The 24,926-nt window shown below is 37.9% G+C and overlaps 2 protein-coding genes, 1 long non-coding RNA gene and 2 pseudogenes across 3 annotated transcripts; 3 read left to right on the top strand and 2 right to left on the bottom strand.

The window, feature by feature from the left end:
• Positions 1-155: 155 nt before the first annotated feature.
• LOC126794197 (glycine cleavage system H protein, mitochondrial) lies at positions 156-1,560 on the top strand. Its single transcript, XM_050520855.1, has 4 exons — positions 156-340; positions 649-737; positions 897-1,067; positions 1,267-1,560. The coding sequence occupies exons 1-4, from the start codon at positions 232-234 to the stop codon at positions 1,393-1,395; spliced, it is 498 nt and encodes a 165-aa protein (XP_050376812.1). The 5' UTR covers positions 156-231; the 3' UTR covers positions 1,396-1,560.
• An 86-nt stretch (positions 1,561-1,646) lies between these two features.
• Positions 1,647-5,222, bottom strand: LOC126795528 (ent-kaurenoic acid oxidase 2-like; annotated as a pseudogene).
• Positions 5,223-5,821: 599 nt separating this feature from the next.
• Positions 5,822-7,254, bottom strand: LOC126795258 (uncharacterized). Its single transcript, XR_007672252.1, has 2 exons — positions 7,153-7,254; positions 5,822-6,257 (listed from the first exon to the last, which is right to left on the bottom strand). It is a non-coding gene; the product is annotated as an uncharacterized LOC126795258 (long non-coding RNA).
• Positions 7,255-14,382: 7,128 nt separating this feature from the next.
• LOC126794467 (DExH-box ATP-dependent RNA helicase DExH7, chloroplastic) lies at positions 14,383-20,299 on the top strand. Its single transcript, XM_050521196.1, has 6 exons — positions 14,383-14,390; positions 14,423-14,832; positions 14,951-15,056; positions 15,205-19,061; positions 19,520-19,612; positions 19,708-20,299. Exons 2-5 carry the CDS (start codon positions 14,512-14,514, stop codon positions 19,595-19,597), a joined length of 4,362 nt encoding a protein of 1,453 aa, XP_050377153.1. The 5' UTR covers positions 14,383-14,390; positions 14,423-14,511; the 3' UTR covers positions 19,598-19,612; positions 19,708-20,299.
• A 1,330-nt stretch (positions 20,300-21,629) lies between these two features.
• On the top strand, positions 21,630-23,593 carry LOC126795527 (histone deacetylase 6-like; annotated as a pseudogene).
• The last annotated feature ends 1,333 nt before the right edge of the window (positions 23,594-24,926 follow it).

Below are 24,926 nucleotides of genomic sequence, written 5' to 3'. Positions count from 1 at the left end.
AAGGTCTAATGTAGCCCCAAAAACAAGAGACCAAATAAGTGAGGTCTTTGTGTGTTGCATCTTGGGATGAGGCTCTAGATTCCAACCATTCATCCAAGATAAAACGACATATCCTAATTGTGTGTGCCCTTACTCTTTTCTTTCATAACAGACACCTTTGAGGTTTCAGATATCCCAAGCAAACCTCACACAGACGCAGAGAGAGAGAGAGAGAGAGAACGCAGCAAAACAATGGCACTGAGAATGTGGGCTTCTTCTACAGCCAATGCTCTCAGAATCTCTGGTGCCTCCAGAGCTCAACTCTCCCCTGCATTCTCCATCTCTAGGTGCTTTTCCACTGGTACTACCTCCCACTTTCTCAATGGCTCTTTTTTTTTTTGTCTTTTTTTACTTCTAGTGCCAAGGGTCAGCTAGAAGTGTGGTCTAGATTATAAAGTTCCTTGCTTTTCAACTGGTATCAATGTTGCTAATGCATGTGTGATTAGTCTCTCTGAAGTGTTGGTTATGTAAATTTATTATAGGTTTTAAAACAGAATGAACTTTTTTTTTGGCATATTAAAACAGAATAAACTCAGGGTTTGGATTTGTATTATTTGGTATGCTTTGAAAGAATTGTATGTTCTTTCTCGGTTTATGTTGGATTTGCAGTTCTGGAAGGGTTGAAGTATGCATCTTCACATGAATGGGTGAAGCATGAAGGCTCAGTTGCCACTATTGGTATCACTGACCATGCTCAGGTTAGTGCTATGTTTTACAAATAAATGGTATACTGTATATGGGCAAATGATGCAGAACTGCAAATCTTATTTGATGAACAAACTTTTTTCGTTAACCAATCTGTGATGTGAGGTTTGAAGTAGCATATAGATTAACTAGTTGAAGCTTTTTTGTTTCAGGACCATCTTGGTGAAGTGGTGTTTGTGGAGCTGCCAGAAAAGGGTACAGCAGTCTCCCAAAGCACCAGTTTTGGGAATGTTGAAAGTGTGAAAGCAACCAGTGATGTAAATTCTCCAATCTCTGGTGAGGTTGTTGAGGTTAACCCGAAGCTTAGTGAAACACCTGGCTTGGTAATTGCTTTCCCTTAACTTCGGACATATACTTTCAGTAACCACGAAACATGACATGTTAAGTTGTTCGACTGTCGATCTGAACTACCAACCAAAAAAGTGCATATTTTCGGATTGACATTTTGACGACATAATATAGGTTATGTTTGAATTTGAAATTTGCTGTGTTAACCCTCATTCATTGTATATTCTGATGAAGATCAACACAAGTCCATATGAAGATGGATGGATGATCAAGGTGAAACCCAGCAATCCTTCAGAACTAGAATCCTTGCTGGGTCCTAAAGAATACACGAAATTCTGTGAGGAAGAAGATGCAGCTCACTAGAATGTAATCAAAATCTTGCAGGTCAAGTAATCTTGAACCGACTGATTTTCATATGTTTAAGAATCTTGTTTGATAAGTTCTTGTCAAAATATAATAACGAAATTGCAGGTTTTCAAGTTAAATGTGTTTTCCCTCATTTCCTTTTCAAGTGTACTATGTATCATCTGTCTATCTCTTGATTGCATTGCTTATCTTGGACTATGCTTGGTACTGAGATTTCGCTTAACAAAACAAGGGAAATCGTACTTGAAGAAGTCTACCCCCAACTATTTTATTTAAATGTCTTGTACTGTTAGTATTGTTTTCACTAGACAAACATCGAATCAAGGGAAGCAGTAGCTAGTTACATAACTACATGTTCGTGATACAAAAGGAGGAGAAATTATATAGATGATGATGATGATCGAACCCTCTTAATGTTTGCAAGACAATTGTCTTTGGGTCTTGTATGAGGTAAGTAGCTCACTACACATCCCGGATTAAGTCGTTCGAGCCTGCACTCAAGCAGTTCTGTGTCAGAGACTATTATTTATCGTTTTTCTGGTTGCTTTTTCAGAGTCATACAGATTTAAATAATAGTATGACAAGTACATTTGGATGGAAGAATTGGTTGGAGCTAGGAAAAGGATTACAAGATATTCGATACACTGAATTTCAAATTACTTCAATTAGCGATTAGGTATAATGAATCATTTGAAAGTTCATGGATAAGTATCAAGCATAAGGTTAATAGTCTCATGCTCTCACCCTCCAAATGGACCATTGCATTTTCCATTTGGATGTATTGATTTAAATCAGTAATTTGAATCTAATAATTCAACTTAAATTGATAACCTTTGAGAAATGAGAAGCAAGGGAACTTACTCATAATTTAGGAGAAAATAGTGAAGAAATGTAGTGATTTCAAGCTTTGTCAAATCACTTCCAGGGCATTGCCTACTTCCTATTCCAAAGGGAATGTACGTCCCTGCCTTTGCTTTACTTTCCTACAGATAGAAACCAATAAAAGGCGAGACATTTTCATTTGTGAGATGGAGAACGTTGCTCAGTCATACTTTTAATGCATAAATTCATGAATATGCTATACAAAGATACCTAATTCTGTGAATTATCTCGCTTACATTCCATCTTGAGGGATTGAACTTCTTTGGATCTTGATAAATTTCTGAGTTCAAGAATTCCTCTGAACCAGATCATCACTTTCCATCCCTTTGGTATTGAGTTACCTTGAAGACACAACAGTTTCTAGTTTTCCATACAAGAAACAGATAGAACAAGAAATGGAGAAAGTAAGAGAGATTAATTGCTTCACCTGAGATTTTAACATCAGCTGCAGCCTCGGTAAGTATACAGCAAGATATTAACCAAGCACATAGTTTCATCAATTACCTTTTCGCCAGGCATTGATAAGTGTTAATTGTTGAAGTTGAAATCAGAGGCAATTGCTAAAACATAGGATGCTATATTTGGCACAGAGTACTTACTTTAGAAAGGTACTCCATCTGTTTAGTCTCTTTAAAGCTCAATCCATTTTCTGCTGATAAGCTTTTAAAGATCTCCTCTTGCTCTGCCTGAAAGTTAGGTAATTTAGAACAACATTAAACAAAGTCTCATTGAGAAAGATAACCGTGGTTCATTACTGGAAGGAAGGATCTAGCGACTGTATAAAAACTTATAACACACTTCAGATTAACTTGGTTTCCAAGCAATTGGTCTCCTCACTAACAATTTCTGTACAGACAATCGGCACCTACCCACCTTCGCTTTTTGGTAGAATTCTGGATTTTGGTGTAAGAAGAGAGTAGCCCACATTGTGGCATGAGCTGAAGATTCATGACCAGCATTTAAGTACATAAGGATTATGTCTATGATCTCCTCATCATATAGCTTTCTACTCTCATCTTCGGCTTCCAGTAACAACTCCAGCAAATCTTTTGTTTCCCTTGATCGACTACCCTCCTTTCTATCCCTTCTTCGATTAACAATCACTTGAAGAGCCTTAACCAACCTTTTCCTAGCCTGATTCATGCAAGAATATCAATGAAACTAGTCAAACGTTTTCAGTGGACATAATCAGATACATATATAATAAGGCTAGGGTATCTAGATTCTCTGTTAATGATGTAATGCAGTGTTTTTCTACTTTGCAATAAACTCTTATCTTGTTGAACTGAATAAACGTTTCACAACAGTATCGAGAAAGTAAAAATATGAAGTGAAACAAAGGAATCTGACCTTGAGTGCATTATGATAAGCAAAGCCAGGAAGATTAATGGCCATGGATCTTTGTCCATGATTGAGAGTAGTATAATCTTTTTCTAAGTTCTGCAACATGGGACCAATATCAGAGCTCAGAAATATGTGCATGACTATTTTGAAAGTTAACTTCCTGATCTCTGTCAAGAACTCAATTGGTTCCTCATCCAATGAAGTTCTTACAACATCCTTTATGTATTCATGGTACATAGACAGTGCCTTGTGACCGCTAATTGGAGCTGCGGTCAGCTTGCGAAGCTGCTTGTGTTCTTCCACAGAACTACCCATAAATGCCGACTTTCCCAATAGTTCTGTAGTGGATTTTGGCCAGCCAGCCTTAAATTGTGTATCATCAGTTAAGATCTTTCTACATATTTCAGGTGCGGTAGCAATGATAGTTGGTTTTCCAAACAAATAGGTCTTGTAAATTCCTGTCTGACCATATCTGGTGTACCAATAGAGAAGTTAGATGTATTAACATCAGAAACTCCCAGCATTAAACATTAAGCATAATAGAGTTTTGATGATCATCACATGCCCTTCAATTTGGAGCTTAAACCTTTCAAGTCCCTTCGGAATATATCAACACATTACACATCCTTCTACATTTGCCATGACTCGAGTCAAAAATGTCGCACAACATATAATATAACTTATAATTTGCTAAAAAGCAGCTAAGCTCAAGCTACAGCTGCTTATGTTTCAAGTTAACTACCCCAAACTGGGTGTTGAAGTATCCATTATCCAAGCAATTACGTAAATACACAATCAGCACATTAGTAGCTTCTGCTCTCATATAAAGGAAGTGATTTTTCTCCATAACATTTCTGCTACAAGCTCTCTAACGAAAGAGCGGGAGAGCAAGAGAGCTTGTAGCAGCTGTATTTTGTTGGAAAATAAAAGTCCTTCCAGGAATGAAATGTGGAAGTACTAGCATTAAAAAGTCCTTGCTGTTTCTGCCAAATATATGCTACCAACTGTGTTTTTAGCACTTCCAGACATTCACTACATGGTTACAATGAACATGATCAAACAGTTTGGATTTAAAGTGAGGAGAGAAAGGAGAGACAGACCTTTTGACATAGTTGGAGACGAATGAATCAGGATGGCCATATTTTAGAGAGTAGAGGAAGGACATGGTTTTTCAATGAAAGGCCACCCCATATCACCTGGAGGCAGACTAGACTGGTTTTCCCCCAAGCTGCTCACTAAGTACCACTCATTTGCTCTCCTTAGAATCAAAACTAGAACAACAAAACCACCAACTGCAGTTGTGCAAACCAAACACCAGAAACCCGGCCAACTCCTCCATCTTCGACTTCTCTGGGTTCTTTGTTACAAGTTTAGGCAAGTGTTGACAATCTTATAGCACTAAGCGGGGGTCTCATGGGGATTCCTCTAAGGCCAAATAAATAAACGCTTGATTAAAATATCAGCCGTGCAATACCCTTTTTTTTATTTACTTATAAATAAACAAAAACAATAAGCTGGGTCTCAATTGGCTCCTCGATCTAAAGCCATCGGCAGCATTGATTAAACGAAATAAACAATAAATTAGCGTACAGCTGCATCTGCTACTGGAAAGTGACAGTGTGCCTAAATATATGAACATCTGAAGGTTACTGGGAAGACATGTTGAATATCAAGCCAATTATGCATTCATGCATATACGATTTTTTTAGTTGTTTGTTTGGAGTGGTTACCTACTCTTAATTTCTCTGCCCAGAGTACCTGACATGATCTAACCAGCTAACACTACCAAAAATAAAATTTGCATATTTGTTTAATGGATACACCACTGCACCAGTATAATCACAAAACCTGAAAGAATCAACTGATAACAAGCAATATGATCCTATATATGTATATATGTGTGATGCCAAACCTTTTGCAGAAGTTCATTTGCAGAAGATGCAAAAGGTTGCTACCAGTACTGGCAGTGCACTTGGTGATCTTGGTTTTGGTGAAATTTGATCTTTAATTTGTTTACAGACTCCTTTTGGTTCCTCCTCTTCCATACCCTAGAAATTGTTGTTTCAAGTTTGACCTGTCTCGCATAGGTAATAAAAAGTTTTCTGTTCTGTATATGTGCTAGCTAGCTAGTCTCCCAGCTTAATAGATATTTTGACTTCTCACATATATAGCATAAAATAGAAAAAATAACTCAGCATGGAGAAACCAAGAACCATTACCATTCATCATTATCCTTATACGGTTTATCACACTAATGACACCAGGTGTCTATTAAGTTACATTTGATATGAGAAATGACTGAAATAACTAAATCTATGAATGTAGTTGATAAAACTGGAGGGAAACCTGGCTTTGGTAATCTTTATGGCTTCCCAGGGGAAGCTCATGAGTTGTACACTTGTATTTATATATCATGGGACTCCACATTGGAAATAGAAATCAGTTCAGACCGGTACTGCTCATCAGATACATCAGCATTTGAAACTACAACACCATCTACAGGCACGAAACTCAGATCACAGACCTGATCACCAACCAGGTTAGAAATTGCAATGAGCAACTCCCTTGTAGCTGCCAGCTGCTCAGAACCGTCGATGTAAGCTGCTCCGATATCCATAAAATTTCTACAGTAGCTGCATTTTAATCCAAAATTCTTCAAAACTTCATCAAGTTGCTATAGCTAAAGCCTTCTCAGCTAGAAGATAAGGAACTAGTTAACAGACCATACATCCCGTTTAGAACAACAAAAAAATACAGGGCCATCTAGCAAGACTTTAGAGCTATTAATACTGCCATTTCAATCAAACTAGCCAAGTGACAGATGAATCAAGACCAAATTGTGAGGACATTTGAACACTAGCATTTTTCTTTGTGAAAATTGAACACTAGCATTTGGGTTTTGAAAATATAAAAATTTGGTTATTTTCAGGTATTTTAAACGGGTTTTGGGTATCTGTCTGATTCATTCACAGTTTAACAACGTAACACACAATGATATAAACATAATCAAAGAACAATTTTCGTCAACCATAGATGAAACAAAATAAATTTACTTATCACCGAAGTGTTGCTAGTAAAATTACCACACTTTTATGCCCATGTCATGGGTGATCAAACATAACTGTAGTTATAACACATGACAGTCGCATAAATCGTGATTGTATGATTTGTATTACTACCAATACTTAAATGGTGAACAATTCAATTTCCGAAACCAAACATGGTAAATTGGTAATATAGAAGTATGGATTTATGAAATAAGTAATTTGTCAAGAATTTCAGCAATTGCAATCAGATCCAGACATGAATATGTTTAGAGGAGCGAAATATAAAGGACCTTTTCAGCTACTCCAGTTATATTTGTAACCAGACATGAAAGAGATTCAGGACTAATGAAAATTATGAAATAGACGACTCAGACAATGGTATACAGTGAAATAACGATGATCAACGAATGAAAATGAAACAGAGAAGCTGAGTATTGAAAATTAAATCAAAGAAAGCAATCGGGGTAATCTTAAGTCGTACCTGTGTGGGCGCCCTGCGTCTATCTGCCATGTCTTCCTCTTTAGCCTCAGAGGCTAATGGTACTTGGTTTTTATATTGTTTCCCTTGGGCCAATGAATTTAGTTGCCTTCTTATCTAAAACGGGAATGTGCATTTTTGTTTCCTGAATTTGTTCCTCATTTTAAGGAAAAAATTATATATAGTGACCGCGTTTTGACTCATTTGACACCTAACTCACCTATGTTTGTTTTCGACTTTTCATTAGACCAACAGATTGGTCTCAGCTAGTTGGCATTTTCATATATAACAGGGAATGCGTGTTTTTTTTTTCTCATTTTCTAGCCAAAAGATCATATATAGTCACTGAAATTTGACTCATTTAAAATTTTCAATACCCACATTTTAGAGATGTCACATTACTAGTTCGTTGGACCAATAAATTTGGTCTTGGTTGTTTATCCAAAATGGGAAGGTGCATTTGTTTCTAGAATCTGCTAGTTTCTTAAATAGTAATTGAGTTTTGACTCATTCGACACTTAGCTCATCAACATACTTGTTGATCGAGAGAAGTACACCCGCTTGCAACACAGTTTACGATTCAATTTGAACACCAAACCTCTTTTTAAATTTTCATTAAATCAAACTGCCAGAATTTAGGCAAGAATCAAACTACACTATGTAAGGAATATTGATTAGTGAACAACCAAACCCTCATTTAGGCGTTGCAACTCATTACAACTAGATTCAAGCATGCCCTAATTTGAACATCAATTGTGCATAACCGAGTACACATTAATCGGCTAAATGCAATAGTAAATAGTAAACAGTAAAAAATGATTATCACTTTCTTTTACATTGAAAATAATAGTAATACGACTGTAATATTCTCTGAAAATTATTTATATCTATACTCTAATAACCATAAATAGACTTTGTCAATCAAAACACATGTGAAAATACGACTCAACCCTTATACCATAAATTATGTATGTTGAAATATATTTAAATAAATAAAGGACAAATGAGTAATAAACAAAATACAATAAAAACAAATTTTTATTTCCCTAAAATCTCTTCGCAACGTTTTTTTTGTTACAAACGATGCTCAAAAGAACCAAAACAAAAAGAAACTAAGAAATGCTAGAAGAACAAACTCTTCTAGCTTTAGTCACATCCACAAGATCATCCAAATAGAATTGAGAAGCATGGATTGGGGGAAAGTCAAATTGCACCAGACTTTTGTCATGCAGAATACTATTCTTGGCAAGAAATCAGCTGTCATGTTGGATTTTCTAAAAATATAACACAGAGAGGAAGAATTATGTTGCTCATAAAATTGTGACAGCCTTGTATCAAAGAACCAAGATGATGAATAAGAACTATAGAGTCAGACTCAATTTCAAATTTAGAAATCTGAAGAGTAGAAGTCATTTTAACGCCATAGAAGAGGCCCCAAGCTTCAACATCAAGAATTTCCTCTTTACTAAGATTAATCTGAAAACCATATAGCCAACATCCATTTTCATCTCCGATAACACCACCAACTCTGATCATACCAGAAGAGGAACTTCTAGTGCCATCAATGTTCAACTTATGAAAATCAGAAGAAGGCTTTTTCCAGGAAAAGAACTTATAGATGTAAATAAAATCAACATTTTACTTCATATTTGCACTAGTCCATTCCTTAATTGCATTCCATATAATGACTTTAGGGGACAGAGTAAACTGAAATCCAATATCAAACACCTGCTTATTTCTCCACTTCCAAATATACCAACAAATGAACACAAAGCAACAAGACCAATTGATATTATTCTTAACTAATAAGTGACAATTAAGTTGAGCTCTCAACCGGCTATCCCACTCTAAGGAAAATGAATTTAAAAGGGATCTAGGAGTGAGAAACAAACCCCATATGTGCTTCACCTTGGGATAATCTCTAAGCATGTGCAGAATGGTCTCATCAGCCAAATTGCAAAGAGGACAAGTCTTGATATTAGTAAAATTTCTCCAGGCTCTTTGAACATTACACAGAAGCTTTTTGTGAATCATGGTCCAAACAAAAGTTTTTAATTAACTTGGGAGGGATGTTCAGTTTCCATATTATTTTCCACAAAGGATTCAGATCATTAGAAACATCAAAATTCAGTAAATAGGCAGAGCTAACAGAAAAATTATCATTAGAAGTACATCTCCAGATAATAGAGTCTTCTCCACAACCAAAAAAGCCAGTAGGAGTATTAATAATTTGGTTAACCACCAGGTCAGACACAAGAGAAGAAATAAGATCAATATTCCACCCCATGAGTATTCCAAAACTCACAAACATGGGCATGAATATTAACATCAGTAGAAGGCAAAGCATGATTAATTAGAGGACTAGAACCCACCCAAATATCAGTGCAAAAATGAACCTTTTTACCATCACCAATGCGCCATTTAATACATTTTTTGATCACAGCCGAGCCATAAGCAATACTCCTCCAAGTACTAGAGCAATCTGAAGGAGGTTTGAATTGATGATCCAAAAGACAAGAGTCTTGGAGATACTTTTTAGAATAAATGGAATGTCATAACCCATTGTCATTTTGTAAGATTCTCAAACTGGCTTTAGCAAACATGGCAAGGTTCATGTCAGCAGTCTTTTTAATCCCCAGACCACCAAGAGGTTTAGGTTTACATACAGTATCCCAATTAACAAAATGGATTTTATTATTCTCAATAGAATCACGTCAAAGAAAGTCTTTATTTACCTTATCAAGTCTAGAGCAGAGGCTTTCAGAAAGTCTAGCAGTTTGCATTGCATATATAGGAATAGAAGAGGTAACAGATTGCAAAAGAGTAAGCCTCCCAGCCATACTTAGGGTCTTACTCTTCCAACTAGCAAGTCTAGATTAGACCTTGTCCAAAATTCCAGCGTAAGTATGTTTATTAACTCTCTCATGAAGTAATAGCATACCAAGATACCTACCAAGATCATTAGTCAAAGGAGAGCCACAAATAAAACTAATTCTAGAAGAAAGATTCTTACAAGTGTTAGGTGAACAATAGATGAGGGACTTTTCGTAGCTCACTACTTGGCCAGAGAGAGAGAGAGAGAGAGAGAGAGAGAGAGAGAGAGAAACTGATCAAGACAAGTTTTGAAGATATTAACCTGAGTAGATGAGGCTTCAGCAAAGAGCATAAAGTCATCAACAAAGAATAAATGAGACATTTTCAGACCAGATTGTGAAGGTCTAACAGCATTCCAAAGACCCAGATCAACATTAAAATGAATTAAATGACTTAATTTCTCCATACAGAGGACAAACAAGTAAGGAGAAAGGGGATCTCCTTGCCTAATCCCTCTCTTGGCATGAAAAGATGAACTCAACTCACCATTAAAAGAGATCTGAAAACTTGTGGATGTCACACAATGCATGATTAACTTGACAAGAGATCTGGGGAACTTAGCTTCATAAAGAACCATTTCAATGAAATTCCAACTTAACCTGTCATAGGCTTTAGACATATCCACCTTCCAAGCAAAAAACCCACATTTGCCTGCATATTTCTTGAATTTGAAAAGTAACTCTTGAGCAATCATAATATTATCAGAGATGAGCCTGCGTGGAATATAACTCACTTGATTGAGACTAATCAATTGTTCCATAAAAGGCCTAATTTTAGCAACAATGATTTTAGAGATAATTTTATATATAGTAGTGCATAGACTGATAAGCCTGAAGTTAAACCATATACTTAGGACCTTCAATCTTTGGAATAAGGGGAATAATGGTGTGATTTAAACCTGCAGAGAAAACAAAATTTGCAAAAACATTTTGCACAATCTTAAAAATATCATCAGAATATAAAGAACAATGATTCTGATAGAAAATGGAAAGAAAACCATCATGCCTATGAGCCTTGAGACCACCAATGGAAAAGAGAGAATTCATAACTTCATCAAGAGTCACAACCCTACAAGTTCTCTCCATACAATGCTTATCAACAACAGAAAACAACCAATGGATGATAAATCTTGTACCTTCATAATCACTAGCAGAAAAGAGATTAGAAAATAATTTGACAGCAATATCTTTCATCTAAGTAGAATCAGAGGTCCATCTGCCATTAGCATTAAAGAACCCCTCAATTTTGTTCCTTCTTCTTCTAACAAGAGTGGTGATATGAAACAAATTTGTATACATGTCCCCACCTTTGAGAAATTTGTTCTTGATTTCTGCTTCCAAAAGAAGTATTCCTGGTCCCTAATGGTTTGATACTCCTTAATAAGATCATCTTTAAGGTTAGTTAAGAAAGAGTTCTCATGCTTATCCCTTTCCTTCTGAATACGTCCAATCCTTGCAAGAATCTTTTTCTTCCTATGAAAAAGATGACCAAAAATCTCCTTATTCCATGTAGAGAGAGCAGAAGATAAATCCTTAATTTTTGAAGAAAAATCACCATTAAGAGAATTCCAAGTGGTTGAAATAAAATCAGAGTAATCACCATGAGAAAACCACATAGCATGGAACTTGAAGGGACTAACTCTACCATTCACAAAATTATTAGAAGTTAATTGCATAAGAATAGGACAATGATCAGACCTTGTTTTCGGCAAGTGCTGGATGAAGGCATCAGGGTAAGTAGATCGCCAATTAATATCACATAAAGCCCTATCAAGTTTTTTCTTAACTCTATTGTTGCTCCATGTATAACAAGAACCAGAAAAACCCATATCAATCAAAGCAGCTCTGTTAATCCAATCCCTCAGACCACCAAATCTCCCAGTCAAAGGTCTAGAATTATTGTCAGCAACTGAAACAAGCTCATTGAAGTCACCAATAAACATAGTAGGGAGCTTAAACTGATTAGCCAAGCTCTCAAAGTACCTCCACAAACCAGCTCTAGAAGTGTGAGTAGGGCTGGCATAAACCACAGATAGCATCCAAGCAGTTTTAGAAGGAATATAAATCTTAGCAGAAATAGATTGAAAATTCCTAGCAAGAAAAGTAACATTAGTTCTGAGATTGTTCTAACAAAGCCAAATAACACCAAAAAAACCAGATTTTTCCTCAATCCTGAAGTCATTGAAACCAACGTTCCTAAGAGTGTCAGAAGCCTTGTGGAGTTTAACCCTAGGTTCACATATAGCTAAAACATCAACATTATGCAGTTTCACTAGATCTGCAATAGCAGAACGAAAACTCTTACTGCCAGCACCTCTGACATTCCAAAAAATTACCTTTAACATTGGAAATGCATGGGAAAAGAGGGTTAGCACCCTAATTATCATCATCCATACCTTCACCATTATAGGAAGGCAAGGTTCCATCATATTGCAACATGCTATTAGAAGCAAAAGTCTCATCAACAAAAGATTCAGAACAATCATCAACAATGACCATATCATTCTGCACAATCATATTCTCCTTAGGCGGGCTGTGTCCAAAAAGATTTGAGGTGCTAGTTCCAAACACATTAGTTCCCATATTTTCAAAAGAAAGTTTCTTAAAACCATGGGACAAAGGTTTAGAACTAGACGAGCTAAGACTCTTGGGTTTCATCAGAGAATGGGAGATCCCCTTGCCACTTGAACTAGCAACATTAGACACATATGTCAAAGCAGTTCTAGAATTATAATTATTCATGGGAATAGATTTTACCTTAAAAGATGTAGGAGAGGTAGTATTAGCAAAGTTCACAAGGTTCTTAGAGCTAGGAGCATTCTTGTGCTGGGGAGACTTCTGACATTTCTTCTTATTCTCTTAGAAACTAGTCCATAGCTTAACAATCTTCAGAGCATCAGCAGAAGGCTTGTCTAGAACCACATCATCATTACCAGTTTCATCTCCACCCTAAAAGATGTCAAATCTAGACCCAGATTCCTAAGATTTCCTCACATTAGCATTAGAACCATTTTTCTTCTTATTCCTATAGAGTATCCAGGGACCCATATCATCCTTAATCACTTCAGTTTGAGCCATAATCTCCATAGCATCAGTATTTTCAGAAACAAAAGCAGAACTATCATCAGTTACCACAACAGATTTAGGAACATCAGCTTGTTGGACATTGGAAGAACTAGGCCTCACAATACTTGTGCATTTATCCTTCAAGTGCCCAAAACAACCGCACTCAAAACAAATCATAGAAATACCCTCATAAACCACATGATACGCAATTTCTTCCACTTCCACAAAAGGTTTTAGAGGCTTATTCAAATCAATATCAATGCAAATACGAGCAGATTTACCCCTAGCTTGACCAACAGTAACAAGATCAATTCTTACAACATCTCCAAGAATTTTACCAATCTTATCCACCATAAAGTCTCTGAAAAACTTAACAGGAAGATCAAAATTCTTACCCATAGAGCCATCATGCCAATAACCCCAGTCAGAGTGTTAGCATACGACATTAAATTCTCACCCAAAGGAGAAGGGCGAACAATGTTGTCTGAATCTACCATTGGAAAGGTTTCAAGGTCATCACAGAGATCAAACTCAGTTTTACATCTTTTACGATTATTCAGTCATTGTCGACGCTCCGCTACTTCCCTTAGGAAGGGCGGAGAAGCTAAAGACTTGACTCGCCACCAAATCGGTGCAAGGAGCAAGAGAAATCAAGGAAAACGGGAAGAAATCAAGTCCAATCGAATAAGCTAACAGATATAATCTTAGAGCTGAAGAAAATATTTGAAGACCTCAATATAAAATATCACCTCCTACCTTAGGAGATTGCTTTCACCAGAGTTGGATCAACAACTACAGAGCTTCCACTCTCATGGCGCTAAAAAGTTTTGTCAGAATTTGATGAAGAATGTCCGACCTCCTACCGGGTCGAGAAAGGGTTGCTTGTTCAAACCGAACAAGAGATCAAAGAGTCCTTGAACCTTGAAAAATAGTTGAAATTTATTGAAGGAAATGCTCTGCCTCTTCCTCAATTTGACTGGAATTCTCCTTGCATTTGGAAAAACTCCGCCTGGTCTGGATCGGTGGAAAAGCTCCACTCACCACCAAATTTGCTTTTTGGTCTGAATCGGTGGAAAAGCTCCACTCTAAAAAAAAGTTAGTTCCGGAATATGTTTATATGTGCTTCCTAAAATCTCTTCGCAACTTTCTGAGACCCATTTACGTTGTTCTCTAGTAAATTAAAAAAAAAAAGAGTTAGTGCACACAGTGTGTGCGCTTTATTGCTAGTTTATATAAAAAAAAGTTTGAAAGAAAACTCCAAAAATATACAATAAGTGTGTGTTTTCGGTAACAAAGAAAAAGGTTTCTTCCAAACCCCTTTACAAAAAAAGAAGGTTTCTTTCCAGGTATCTACTCTGCTCCCGCTTCCCGGAATCCTAACTCAGACCTCCACTGCCGTTTTAACCTCCATCCGATCACACAAATGGCGCCAAAGAAGAAGCAGCCGCAGTCCAAGAAGTCCACCAGTAAACCCCAATCCTCCTCCTCTGGCCAGAAAACGCCCCAGCCCAACACCACCGCCAAACCCCAAACGACGTCGTCCGGCCCCCGCCTCCAGATTTCCGCCGAGAACGAGAACCGCCTCCGCCGCCTCCTCATCAACTCTGGTCGCTCCCCCGCCGTCCCCGTCGACGAGTCCCTCTCCAAGGCTCAGAAGGCCAAGAGGCTCAGGGCCGTCTACGAGCAGCTCTCCTGCGAGGGATTCACCAATGATCAGATTGAGCTCGCTCTCTCCGCTGTCAAGGTAACTTTTTCTTTACTTTAACCTCCGATTTCGGCTGCGGTAACTTTTTCTATGTTAGGTTCTTGCAGTAATTGACTGAAAACCTAATTGGAATTGTGATTGTGGTTTTGATGAGTAGGAGGGGGCCACATATGAGGCTGCTCTGGACTGGCTGTGCTTAAATATGCCTGGAAATGAGCTTCCATTGAAGTTTTCCAGTGGAGTTTCGATGGCTGCAAATGAAGGTACATTGTCTAATTGCGTATAGAGTGCATAAGTATCATTTAAAAGCATTACGTTGCGTATGGAAATCGGTCGTAATTGTGTTGTGTGAGATGAGTATTGATATGTTGGATGTGATTGTGAGTTTGTATGAGCGTGCTGTGTGTTTAGGTGGCTCTGTTGGTGTTGTACTGACTTCTCGCGACGACTGGACTCCCTCGGTGGATATGTCTGCTAGGATTGACGAGGATATGCCGGGGATTGCTATTAGGACCAAGGGGCAGTGGGAGGATAAGACTCTTGATTTGTGTCAGCCGTCTCAGGCGGATTGGATCAAACGGTATGTGGAGCAGCAGGAGGAGGATGATTTGAGTACGTGGGAGGATGATGTTGATGATGAGGGTTCGGGTGCGAAGGTCAGGAAACCGAGGTCTTATGATGTTATAGCCGAGGAGTATCGTGCTGCGCGATTGGAGGCTGCGGAAGCCAAGCAGAACAAGGACAAGAAAAGCCAGGAAAGGGCGGGCAAAATGATACGTGATCTCAAGCAGGAGTTGTCTGCTCTAGGCTTATCGGATGATGTATTGGCATCAGAATTTGAGCAGGAACAGTCAATAGAACGAGCTTATTCTGCTTTTCAGGAAACAGAAGCTAGTTCAGAGCCTTACAAGCAGAGTGAAGGACTCCATTCTGATGAGTTAAAATCAGGTGGAAATGATATAGTACAGTGCAGCTCCGTTGAGCTCCCAACCAATTCTACTCCTTCAGATTTACCTGTTCAGGAAAAAGTTGTTGCAGAAGAAGACACAACTGATATGGAGATTGGTAACTTTTTCTCGGAAGATGCACCGTCGAACGAAATCGTAACTTCTACTATTTTGGAATTACAGAAGAAAGAAAAGTTGAAAGAGATGCTCAATGAGAAAAATTTGGAGAAATTAGATGGTATTTGGAAGAAGGGGGACTCTCAAAAGATTCCCAAGGCTGTATTTCATCAATTGTGTCAAAAGTCAGGATGGGAAGCCCCAAAGTTTAATAAAGTGTGGGGCAAGGATAATAGTTTCACTTATACTATCAGTGTTTTGCGTAAAGCTAGTGGAAGGGGTAAGAGCAGAAAGGCTGGGGGCTTGGTCACTCTTCAGCTTCCTGATCACGATGTAACTTTTGATTCAGCTGAGGATGCACAGAATAGAGTTGCAGCATATGCTCTTTGTCAACTGTTCTCTGATCTCCCAATCCATCTTGTTATTACCGAGCCTTATGCTTCTCTTGTCATTCATTGGAAGGAAGGGGAAACTATGACCAATGTTGATGATAGTGTTAAGGACCGAAGAGCTAATTTCGTGGATTCGCTATTGAAAACTGATGGTTCTACATCAACTTCTGCTGCTAATGTTGCGTATGATTCTGATTTTCTTCCTGAAGTGGTTCCACAACTCCAGGTTCAAGAACCTAGAAAATCAGGACTAAATCTTCGCAAAGATGCAGAGAACTCTTATCTGAGAAAAGAACTGGAGAATAAACAGAAAAAACAGAAATACAAGGAAATGCTGAAAGCTAGAGCTGCACTGCCCATTTCTGGTTTGAAAGATGATATATTGCAACTGCTGCAGGACAATAATGTTTTAGTAGTTTGTGGTGAAACGGGATCTGGAAAAACAACTCAGGTTCCACAGTTTATATTGGATGACATGATCCAGTCAGGATGTGGTGGACATTGTAACATTATATGCACACAACCAAGGAGAATAGCTGCTATTTCTGTGGCTGACAGAGTTGCTGATGAACGTTGTGAACCCTCACCTGGTTCAAATGGTTCTTTGGTTGGTTATCAAGTGCGCCTTGATAATGCAAGTAATGAAAAGACTAAGCTTCTGTTTTGCACGACAGGTATTCTTCTGAGAAAATTCGTGGGAGACAGAGACTTGACTGGAATTACTCATGTCATAGTTGATGAAGTACATGAGCGTTCTCTTTTGGGTGATTTCCTGCTCATAGTTTTGAAGAATCTGATCGAAAAGCAATCAGCTCTTATTACACCAAAACTGAAAGTTATTCTAATGTCAGCAACTGTTGATTCCAATTTGTTTTCAAATTACTTTGGTGGTTGTCCTGTGATTACTGCAGAAGGTAGAACACATCCAGTGACAACTTATTTTCTTGAGGATATTTATGAGCGCATTGATTATCGGCTTGCATCAGATTCTCTGGCTTCCATGGTCTATGGAACTTCAACGGAAGGGAAGACCGGTCCTGTAAACAACAGCAGAGGAAAGAAGAATCTTGTTTTATCTGGCTGGGGTGATGATTCTGTACTCTCTGAAGAATATATTAATCCAAATTATTTTCATGATATGTATCAATCTTACAGTGAGCAAACTCGACAAAATTTGAAAAGATTGAATGAAGATGTCATTGATTATGATCTTCTTGAAGACTTGGTGTGCCATGTTGATGAAACTTGCGCTGAAGGTGCTATTCTTGTCTTCTTGCCTGGAGTGTCTGAAATATACACCTTAGTTGATAAATTAGCTGCTTCTTACCGGTTTAGTGGAGCAGCTTCTGATTGGATCCTCCCACTACATTCATCTGTTGCATCAGTTGATCAAAAGAAGGTATTTTTGCAGGCTCCTGATAATATACGAAAGATTATTGTAGCCACTAATATTGCTGAGACCAGCATAACAATAGATGATGTGGTATATGTTATTGACTGTGGAAAGCACAAGGAGAATCGTTATAATCCTCAAAAGAAATTGTCGAGTATGGTTGAGGATTGGATATCTAAAGCAAATGCAAGGCAACGTCAAGGAAGAGCTGGACGTGTGAAACCTGGAATTTGCTTTTGCATGTATACTGGTTATCGATTTGAAAAGCTCATGCGCCCCTTTCAGGTTCCAGAGATGCTTCGGATGCCATTAGTGGAGCTGTGTTTACAAATTAAACTACTTTCTTTGGGCCACATAAAGCCATTTTTGTCCCAGGCTTTAGAACCCCCAAGGGAAGAGGCTATGTCTTCCGCAATTAAGATATTGTATGAGGTTGGTGCTCTTGAAACAAATGAAGAGTTGACGCCTCTTGGGCATCATTTGGCGAAACTTCCTGTTGACGTATTGATTGGGAAAATGATGATATATGGTGGAATATTTGGTTGCCTATCACCGATTTTATCAATTTCAGCATTCTTAAGTTACAAATCTCCATTTGTCCATCCAAAAGATGAGAAGGAAAGTGCGAAAAGAGCAAAATTGGCACTGTTGACTGACAAGCTAGATGGTCCAAGTGAATCAAACGATGTTGACAAGCAATCCGATCATCTCATAATGATAACTGCATACAGAAAGTGGGAAAAGATTCTACGTGACAGAGGGGTTAGAGCTGCTCAACAGTTTTGCAATTCATATTTTTTGAGCAGTTCAGTGATGTACATGATAAGAGACATGAGAATACAGTTTGGAACACTGCTTGCTGATATTGGACTCATTGATCTTCCAAAGAAATATCAGGTTGATGGAAGAAGGAAAGAGAATCTTGATGCTTGGTTTTTGGATCCATCGCAACCCTTCAATATGTATTCAAACCATTCACCAATTGTCAAAGCTATCATATGTGCAGGTTTATACCCCAATGTTGCAGCCACTGAGAAAGGAATTGCTGGAACAGTTCTCAATAACCTTAAACAGGCTCCTGGTCACGCAACTAGCCATTGTCCAACCTGGTATGATGGAAGAAGAAAAGTCAATATACACCCTTCGTCTATCAACCATAATGTAAATGAATTTCGGTATCCTTTCCTTGTCTTCCTTGAAAAGGTTGAAACCAATAAAGTGTTCTTGCGGGACTCTACGATCATTTCTCCCAACTCTATTTTGCTGTTTGGTGGCTCCATTAACATCCAGCATCAGACCGGACTTGTTATTGTTGATGGATGGTTAAAACTGACAGCCCCAGCACAAACTGCTGTCCTGTTCAAGGAACTCCGTTTAACTCTTCATTCTGTTCTAAAGGAATTGATAAGAAAACCAGAGGTACCATTCTTTGTGCTTTTAAGATTTGTTACTTGGTTTTTTATTTCTTGTTTTGGCGTCACGGTTCATACATCACTAACTTGACCCTGAAACTTCAATGTCCCTGAATAATGATCCAAAGATGCATTTCTTATTTCCCTAGGCTCATACTATCTAAATGGTTTAGTTTATTCACATCTATTTTTTTTTCCTTGAAGATGCATTTCTTTAAGCTCATAATACCTAATTAGCTTATTTATTTATATCTTAAATAGATGCTACTTTGGAGTGCTTAATCTATGAACTAGAATGCTGTAGGCTGTAGCTTATTTATTTATATCTTAAATAGCTGCTACTTTGGAGTGCTTTACATATGAACTAGAATGCTGTTAGCTTCTCTAAGCTCATACCATTTTTGCATGTGATGGCATGTCTTTCAATTTTCAATATTATGATTAATTTCTGAACTTTGTTTTCAGAACTGCACCGTTGGTCATAATGAGGTTTTAAGGTCTATTATCCATTTGTTGTTGGAAGAAGACAAGCCTCCTCAATAATCTATCAACCTCGAGGTAAGGTTCCATGTCGTTGCTTCAACGTATAGCTTGACTATAGACTGGTGGTATACATATTTTTCTCTTCATGATTGTGTGTTCATTCTTTCTAGATTCTCATGGGGGGCTCAGCCAAACTTATGTCTGTTGGTGATTTCCAACGACTGAAATGAAGCTAACTCTGGTGAAAACTTCATACTACATACTTGAAAACTGTTCTCGTCTCTTTACTGCTGTACTGCCTTTCTTGATTCATGTTGCAATTGGTAAAATTTCTGTACAATGACTTCATTTCAAGGGAAGAAACACCAAGGGTAAAATATAGGGTAATCTTCACTTTCACGTCTGGTTCACACGGTGCTTATCTGTCATATGGATCGGATACTGTATTCCCCAAGGCATTTGGGCGTTATAGGCTTTTCTCTTCTGACCTGAGCTATACGGGATTTATTGTTGTGATGTTTGTGGCAATAGTAGCAACTCTGACCTCAATTAGGGGGAAAGCAAAGGCATCTATATTTTGAGATATACAAGAAGACTCCATTGCATTTTGTATCAAACTTATACGAAAAGAGATGGATTCCGTAGATCAGGATTCCGGAAATTATGATCATAATACATGTGAGAATCAATATATTGATTATGAAAGACTTAATAATGAGAATTCAAATTCTTATGATATGTATAACAATTAGATTGATATGTAATTCTACTGTGTTGTTCTACAAGAGATTACCTATCATTCTAGCAAGAAAACTTTAATATAAACTTGGGTCTAAATTCACTATAATCTCTTTATTTTAAGATTAAAATCGCATTGGTCTCTGAATGTGGGACTTAAGTGACGTACTTGGAGCAGTAAGCCAGCAAGGGGATATGTCCCAGTTTTTCGACCCACAAGAAAAACAAAATGGAAAATTTAACAATAAAAAGAAGAAAAAATAATTCGGGGGATGCTGGCCACAAGAAAAAATATTGTGGTTTTACTGATGCTTGAAATTTCCCAAGTAGGCTTCATATTTCTAGCAACAATGCCTAAACTGATTGCTCAGTTTGTTTTCTGTACACGGAATATTTGATTCATTTTGTGGATTTCATTCCATATGTGCAATAGTATTAAACTATTAATGTGGTTTGCTTATATAGTATATTAAATTTAGATATGAAAATATGAATCATGTGGTGTAGATTTTGTGTATGGAGACATTTAGCCCCTATGTATACTATGCTTATTTGTTCGTGCATATACAGTATAGAGTTTGCATGAAGGTACTTCTGCCTTTGAAGTAGCAGAGTTGGAGATGAACTCTAGCCGGTTGACGATTTACCAAAGATCAATTATGTGGGAAGTTGGCATCTCAAGTTAAGAGTCTTTGGTAAATTGTTGATTCGGTTAGATTTTGGTTCCATCATAAGCGATTCATGGAAAAGAACATACATGACTCAACATCGGCATCTGTTAAGACCTTAGGCTTTTGTCAGCTATGAAATTGTTCTCAGAATTCTATATAATCGATGAAACAAGTAATGTATTGAAGAAAGAAATCAGATGAAACAAAGAGAATGAAAAGGTTTGAATAAACTGTATTGCTTGATGACAAAACGAAGCACCAACAAGCTATTTAAGGAGCTATACAAACTGGTTGATACCCAGTAGACTAACTATCTAATATACAGACAGCTAACAAAACTGAGAAACTAAGCCTTGAGATGCACAATACGACTAGTCACTAATCCGAGCAATTAAGAGGAAGTGAAGCTTACTTGCAGAACAAGCAAAAGCTGAACTCGGCCTGCAAAGCAGAATGACTAGAATCAAGAAGAGCAGAACGTCGTCTAGATCAGTCTGCAATTAATGTTGTCATTAATGCAAGGATTATAACTGAGACCACAAAGTAATAACCATATCTCAACATAATGTTTTTATTTTTTGTGGGATTTCTAATTTGTGTGCGCTTACTCATTCCTAAAGTAAGTCGTCTTGTGCTCTTTGTTAGGGTTTCCTCCTAGTGTTGAGTTTTTTACCGAGATCTTCATGGCGGCGGCTACTCATCGATCATCAGAGCCTGAGGTGGAACGTGGGGACGAAGTTCCTTTATTCTACATGTGTGGAAGATTCCTCTCTCTGAAGAATTCTATTATGATCCCAGTGCTCACTGCAGTGATTTCTGGGATTTGGATTCTTAAGGAGAGAATTGTGATTCAGGAAGAGGAGTATGGATTGTTCATCTTCATTTTCAAAGATCGAGGGGAAAGAGATCGTATTCTTTCCAGTGGCCCATGGTACTATGGTGGTTCCATGATGATTCTAGAGGGATATGATGGTCTCCTTTCTCCTGGAAGAGGTGTCCTTGCACCATCATGAGGTTTAGGTTGCTGTGTCGGGGTTGCGGATGGTGATGAGGGACAAAAAAACCCTAATCTGTATTAGGAATGAGATGGGAGTTTGTCCGAGTTGATCCGGCAACGTTGAATAGGCAAGACAAGCTTCAAAGGGTTCGGACATGCCCACCACCCCAAGCGATTTAACATCGGCAACGATTGTCCCATCTTCGACAGCCTCTTTGACTTCTGCCAAGCCTCATCTAGCGGCTCTATCGGCGCCGCCGTCAAGTTGAATAGGAAGGACTACGATATTGCTATCAACTGGGCCGGTGGACTCCACCATGCATAGAAAGCCGAGGCCTTAGGGTTTTGTTACGCAAACGACATTGTTTCTCAGTATTCTTGAGCTACTCAAGGTTTACAGACGTGTTCTTTATATAGATATTGATATTCACCACTGAGATGGAGTTGAGGAAGCATTTTACACTACTGATAGGGTAATGACCATGTCGTTTCATAAATTTGGCGATTTCTTTCATGGAATTGGGAATATCAAGGATCTAGGGTTCATGGGGAAAAATATGCCTTGAATATTCCATTGAATGATGACATGGACAATGAGAGTTTTCGTAGTCTTTTCAGACCTATCATCGGAAAGATTATGGAAATGTATCGGCCAGATGCAGTTGTTCTTCAATGTGGAGCAGACTCACTATCTGGTGACCGGTTGGGGATCTTCAACTTATCTATCAAAGGTCATGGTGATTGTCTCCGCTACCTTCGATCTTTCAATGTCCCTTTGATGGTTTTGGGCAGTGGAGGATATACGATCAGAAATGTCGCTTGTTGTTGGTGCAATGTGACAACCATTGCTATAGGAGTGGATCTAGAGAATGAATTGCCATACAAAGAATATTATGAGTATTTTGGCCCAGATTACACTCTTCATATTGACACATGCGATATGGAGAACTTGAACTCACCCAAAGAAATGGAGAAGACAAGGAATATAATACTTAAGCAACTTTCTAGGTTACCTCATGTACCAAGTGTCCCGTTTCAGACAACACCACTAATACCAGAAGTTGTAGAGGAGGTAGAAGAGCACATGGACCGCAGACCAAAGCGTCGTATTTGGGATGGCAGAGTCATGATTTGATCTTAGGGCTGGGGGTTCAATATTAACTAAGGAATCATCGATCATGAGTTGAAAAATAAAAAACACAAATATAATACTAATTTAAAACTCTTTTTCAATAGCTTAAAAAAATTAAAAATCAATTTAAGATAAAACATAAATAGTGGAGATTTGATCATAGTCATGTGGGAATATATGTGATTTGACTCATTTGTAAGATAGTGAGAGGTAATATTAATTGTAAAAATACTCTTAGAAGGGGTCTAGTCAAAATAATTACAATATATATATATTCTACTTAACAAGTAATATTTATTATATAAGAATTGTAAAAAAAAAAAAAACTAGGGTGGATCCAGGCTCGGTGGGCCTGCATATGGCTCCGCCACTGCATGGACTATGATTCTGATCTTGATCGATGATGATGTTGTGAAACCTTGGAAGTTCTCTAATCCTTCTGGTTTGGGTAGTGTATGGGAATGAGAGATGATCTTGTCGAGATGGAAGAAGATGAAGATTATCCTGTGTGTTGTTAGCATTTGATATATATATATATATATATATATATGTAGCTTCTCATCCTATTCCCTTGTATCACGTATTTGCAAATAATCACAACCTGTATAGTATAAGGGAAACATAAAGATATATGAACCAAGATATTAACAATATGACTATTATAAGTTGAACTAACAACCTCTCACATATATACGAGGAGAGACTTATGCTAATAAATCAAATGATACAGGGTGTAAAAGAAAAACTACGTAATATGAACTTATTGAGCTTAAAAAGCGTAATAACCTACATAAAACTAAGTCACGCACTCGGACATTAATGCACCCTACCACCATGATAAAAGAGCAAAAATATTGACGAAATCTGTAATCCAACAAAAAACCATGGCAACGCAAATCGAGTCACTGGCCTTCGCCTCGTAGAACTTGGAACAGGGAGCAGCGCTACTCAGAGATCAAAGATGTAGTCTCAGATCTCGACCGGACGCTCACCTTTAACCTACATGTATGCACCAATCTACTGCTAGCTAGTTTGGAAGTGAAGCCACTCCAAAGATCAGCACGACCCGACCCGACCCTACTTTTATCCTGGCTTGGGTGAACCAGCAGTCGTCACCCTTACTTGAACCCTAAGGCATAGTATGCTTAGCTCCGGAAAATATGAGCGACTTTACCAAACTTAAGAGTTTAGTAACAATAAAAATAGGGTGCTGATTTTGGCTCACCCAAAATTACAAACTGCACTCCCTTTTTATTCTTTTAATGAAATTTTGTCCATTATCTCTTCTCACTTCCTAAAACACCTTTCTCTCTCCCTCTTCAATACCCGGACGACAGGACATACATTTCCAACCCAGAAATTACAGTATGCTCTTCTCTTCGATCTTCAATTACACCAACGCCCGAAACTCTTGATTTTAGGTTTAAAAATTAATTTGTTCTATATAAGCTATTAAAAAATATTGTAAGACACATGAACCCGAATTTCTCAATATTATCCAAAAATCCGAAATAGAAAATCTTTTGGGAAATTGAAGATTGGAATATTGAGTAAATAGTACCAAAATTTTGAGAAGAACAGTATCAAAGTCGATTAGATATTGTGTGAGAGTATAGGGAATGTTCAAGATTATGGACTAGGGTAGATACAAATAAAGAGTTGCAACAGAGAAGTGACGGACGAGAAGAGAAATAATTTTTTGTCTTGAGGTGAATTTGGTTATGTGAAGACTTGGAGTCGGACTGAGGGTTTTGGAATCGGAGATGGCACCTAATGATCCCAAGCAAGTCGGTGGAGGAGGTGGCTTCTTTGCCTCCATCGCATCCACTTTCAACGCCGGCACCAAATCCG

This window comes from Argentina anserina, chromosome 5 (genome assembly GCF_933775445.1).
Source record: "Argentina anserina chromosome 5, drPotAnse1.1, whole genome shotgun sequence".
NCBI classification, from domain to species: domain Eukaryota; kingdom Viridiplantae; phylum Streptophyta; class Magnoliopsida; order Rosales; family Rosaceae; genus Argentina; species Argentina anserina.
The sequence above is the reverse complement of the archived record's forward strand: the minus strand, read 5'-3'. Positions and strand labels throughout refer to the sequence as shown.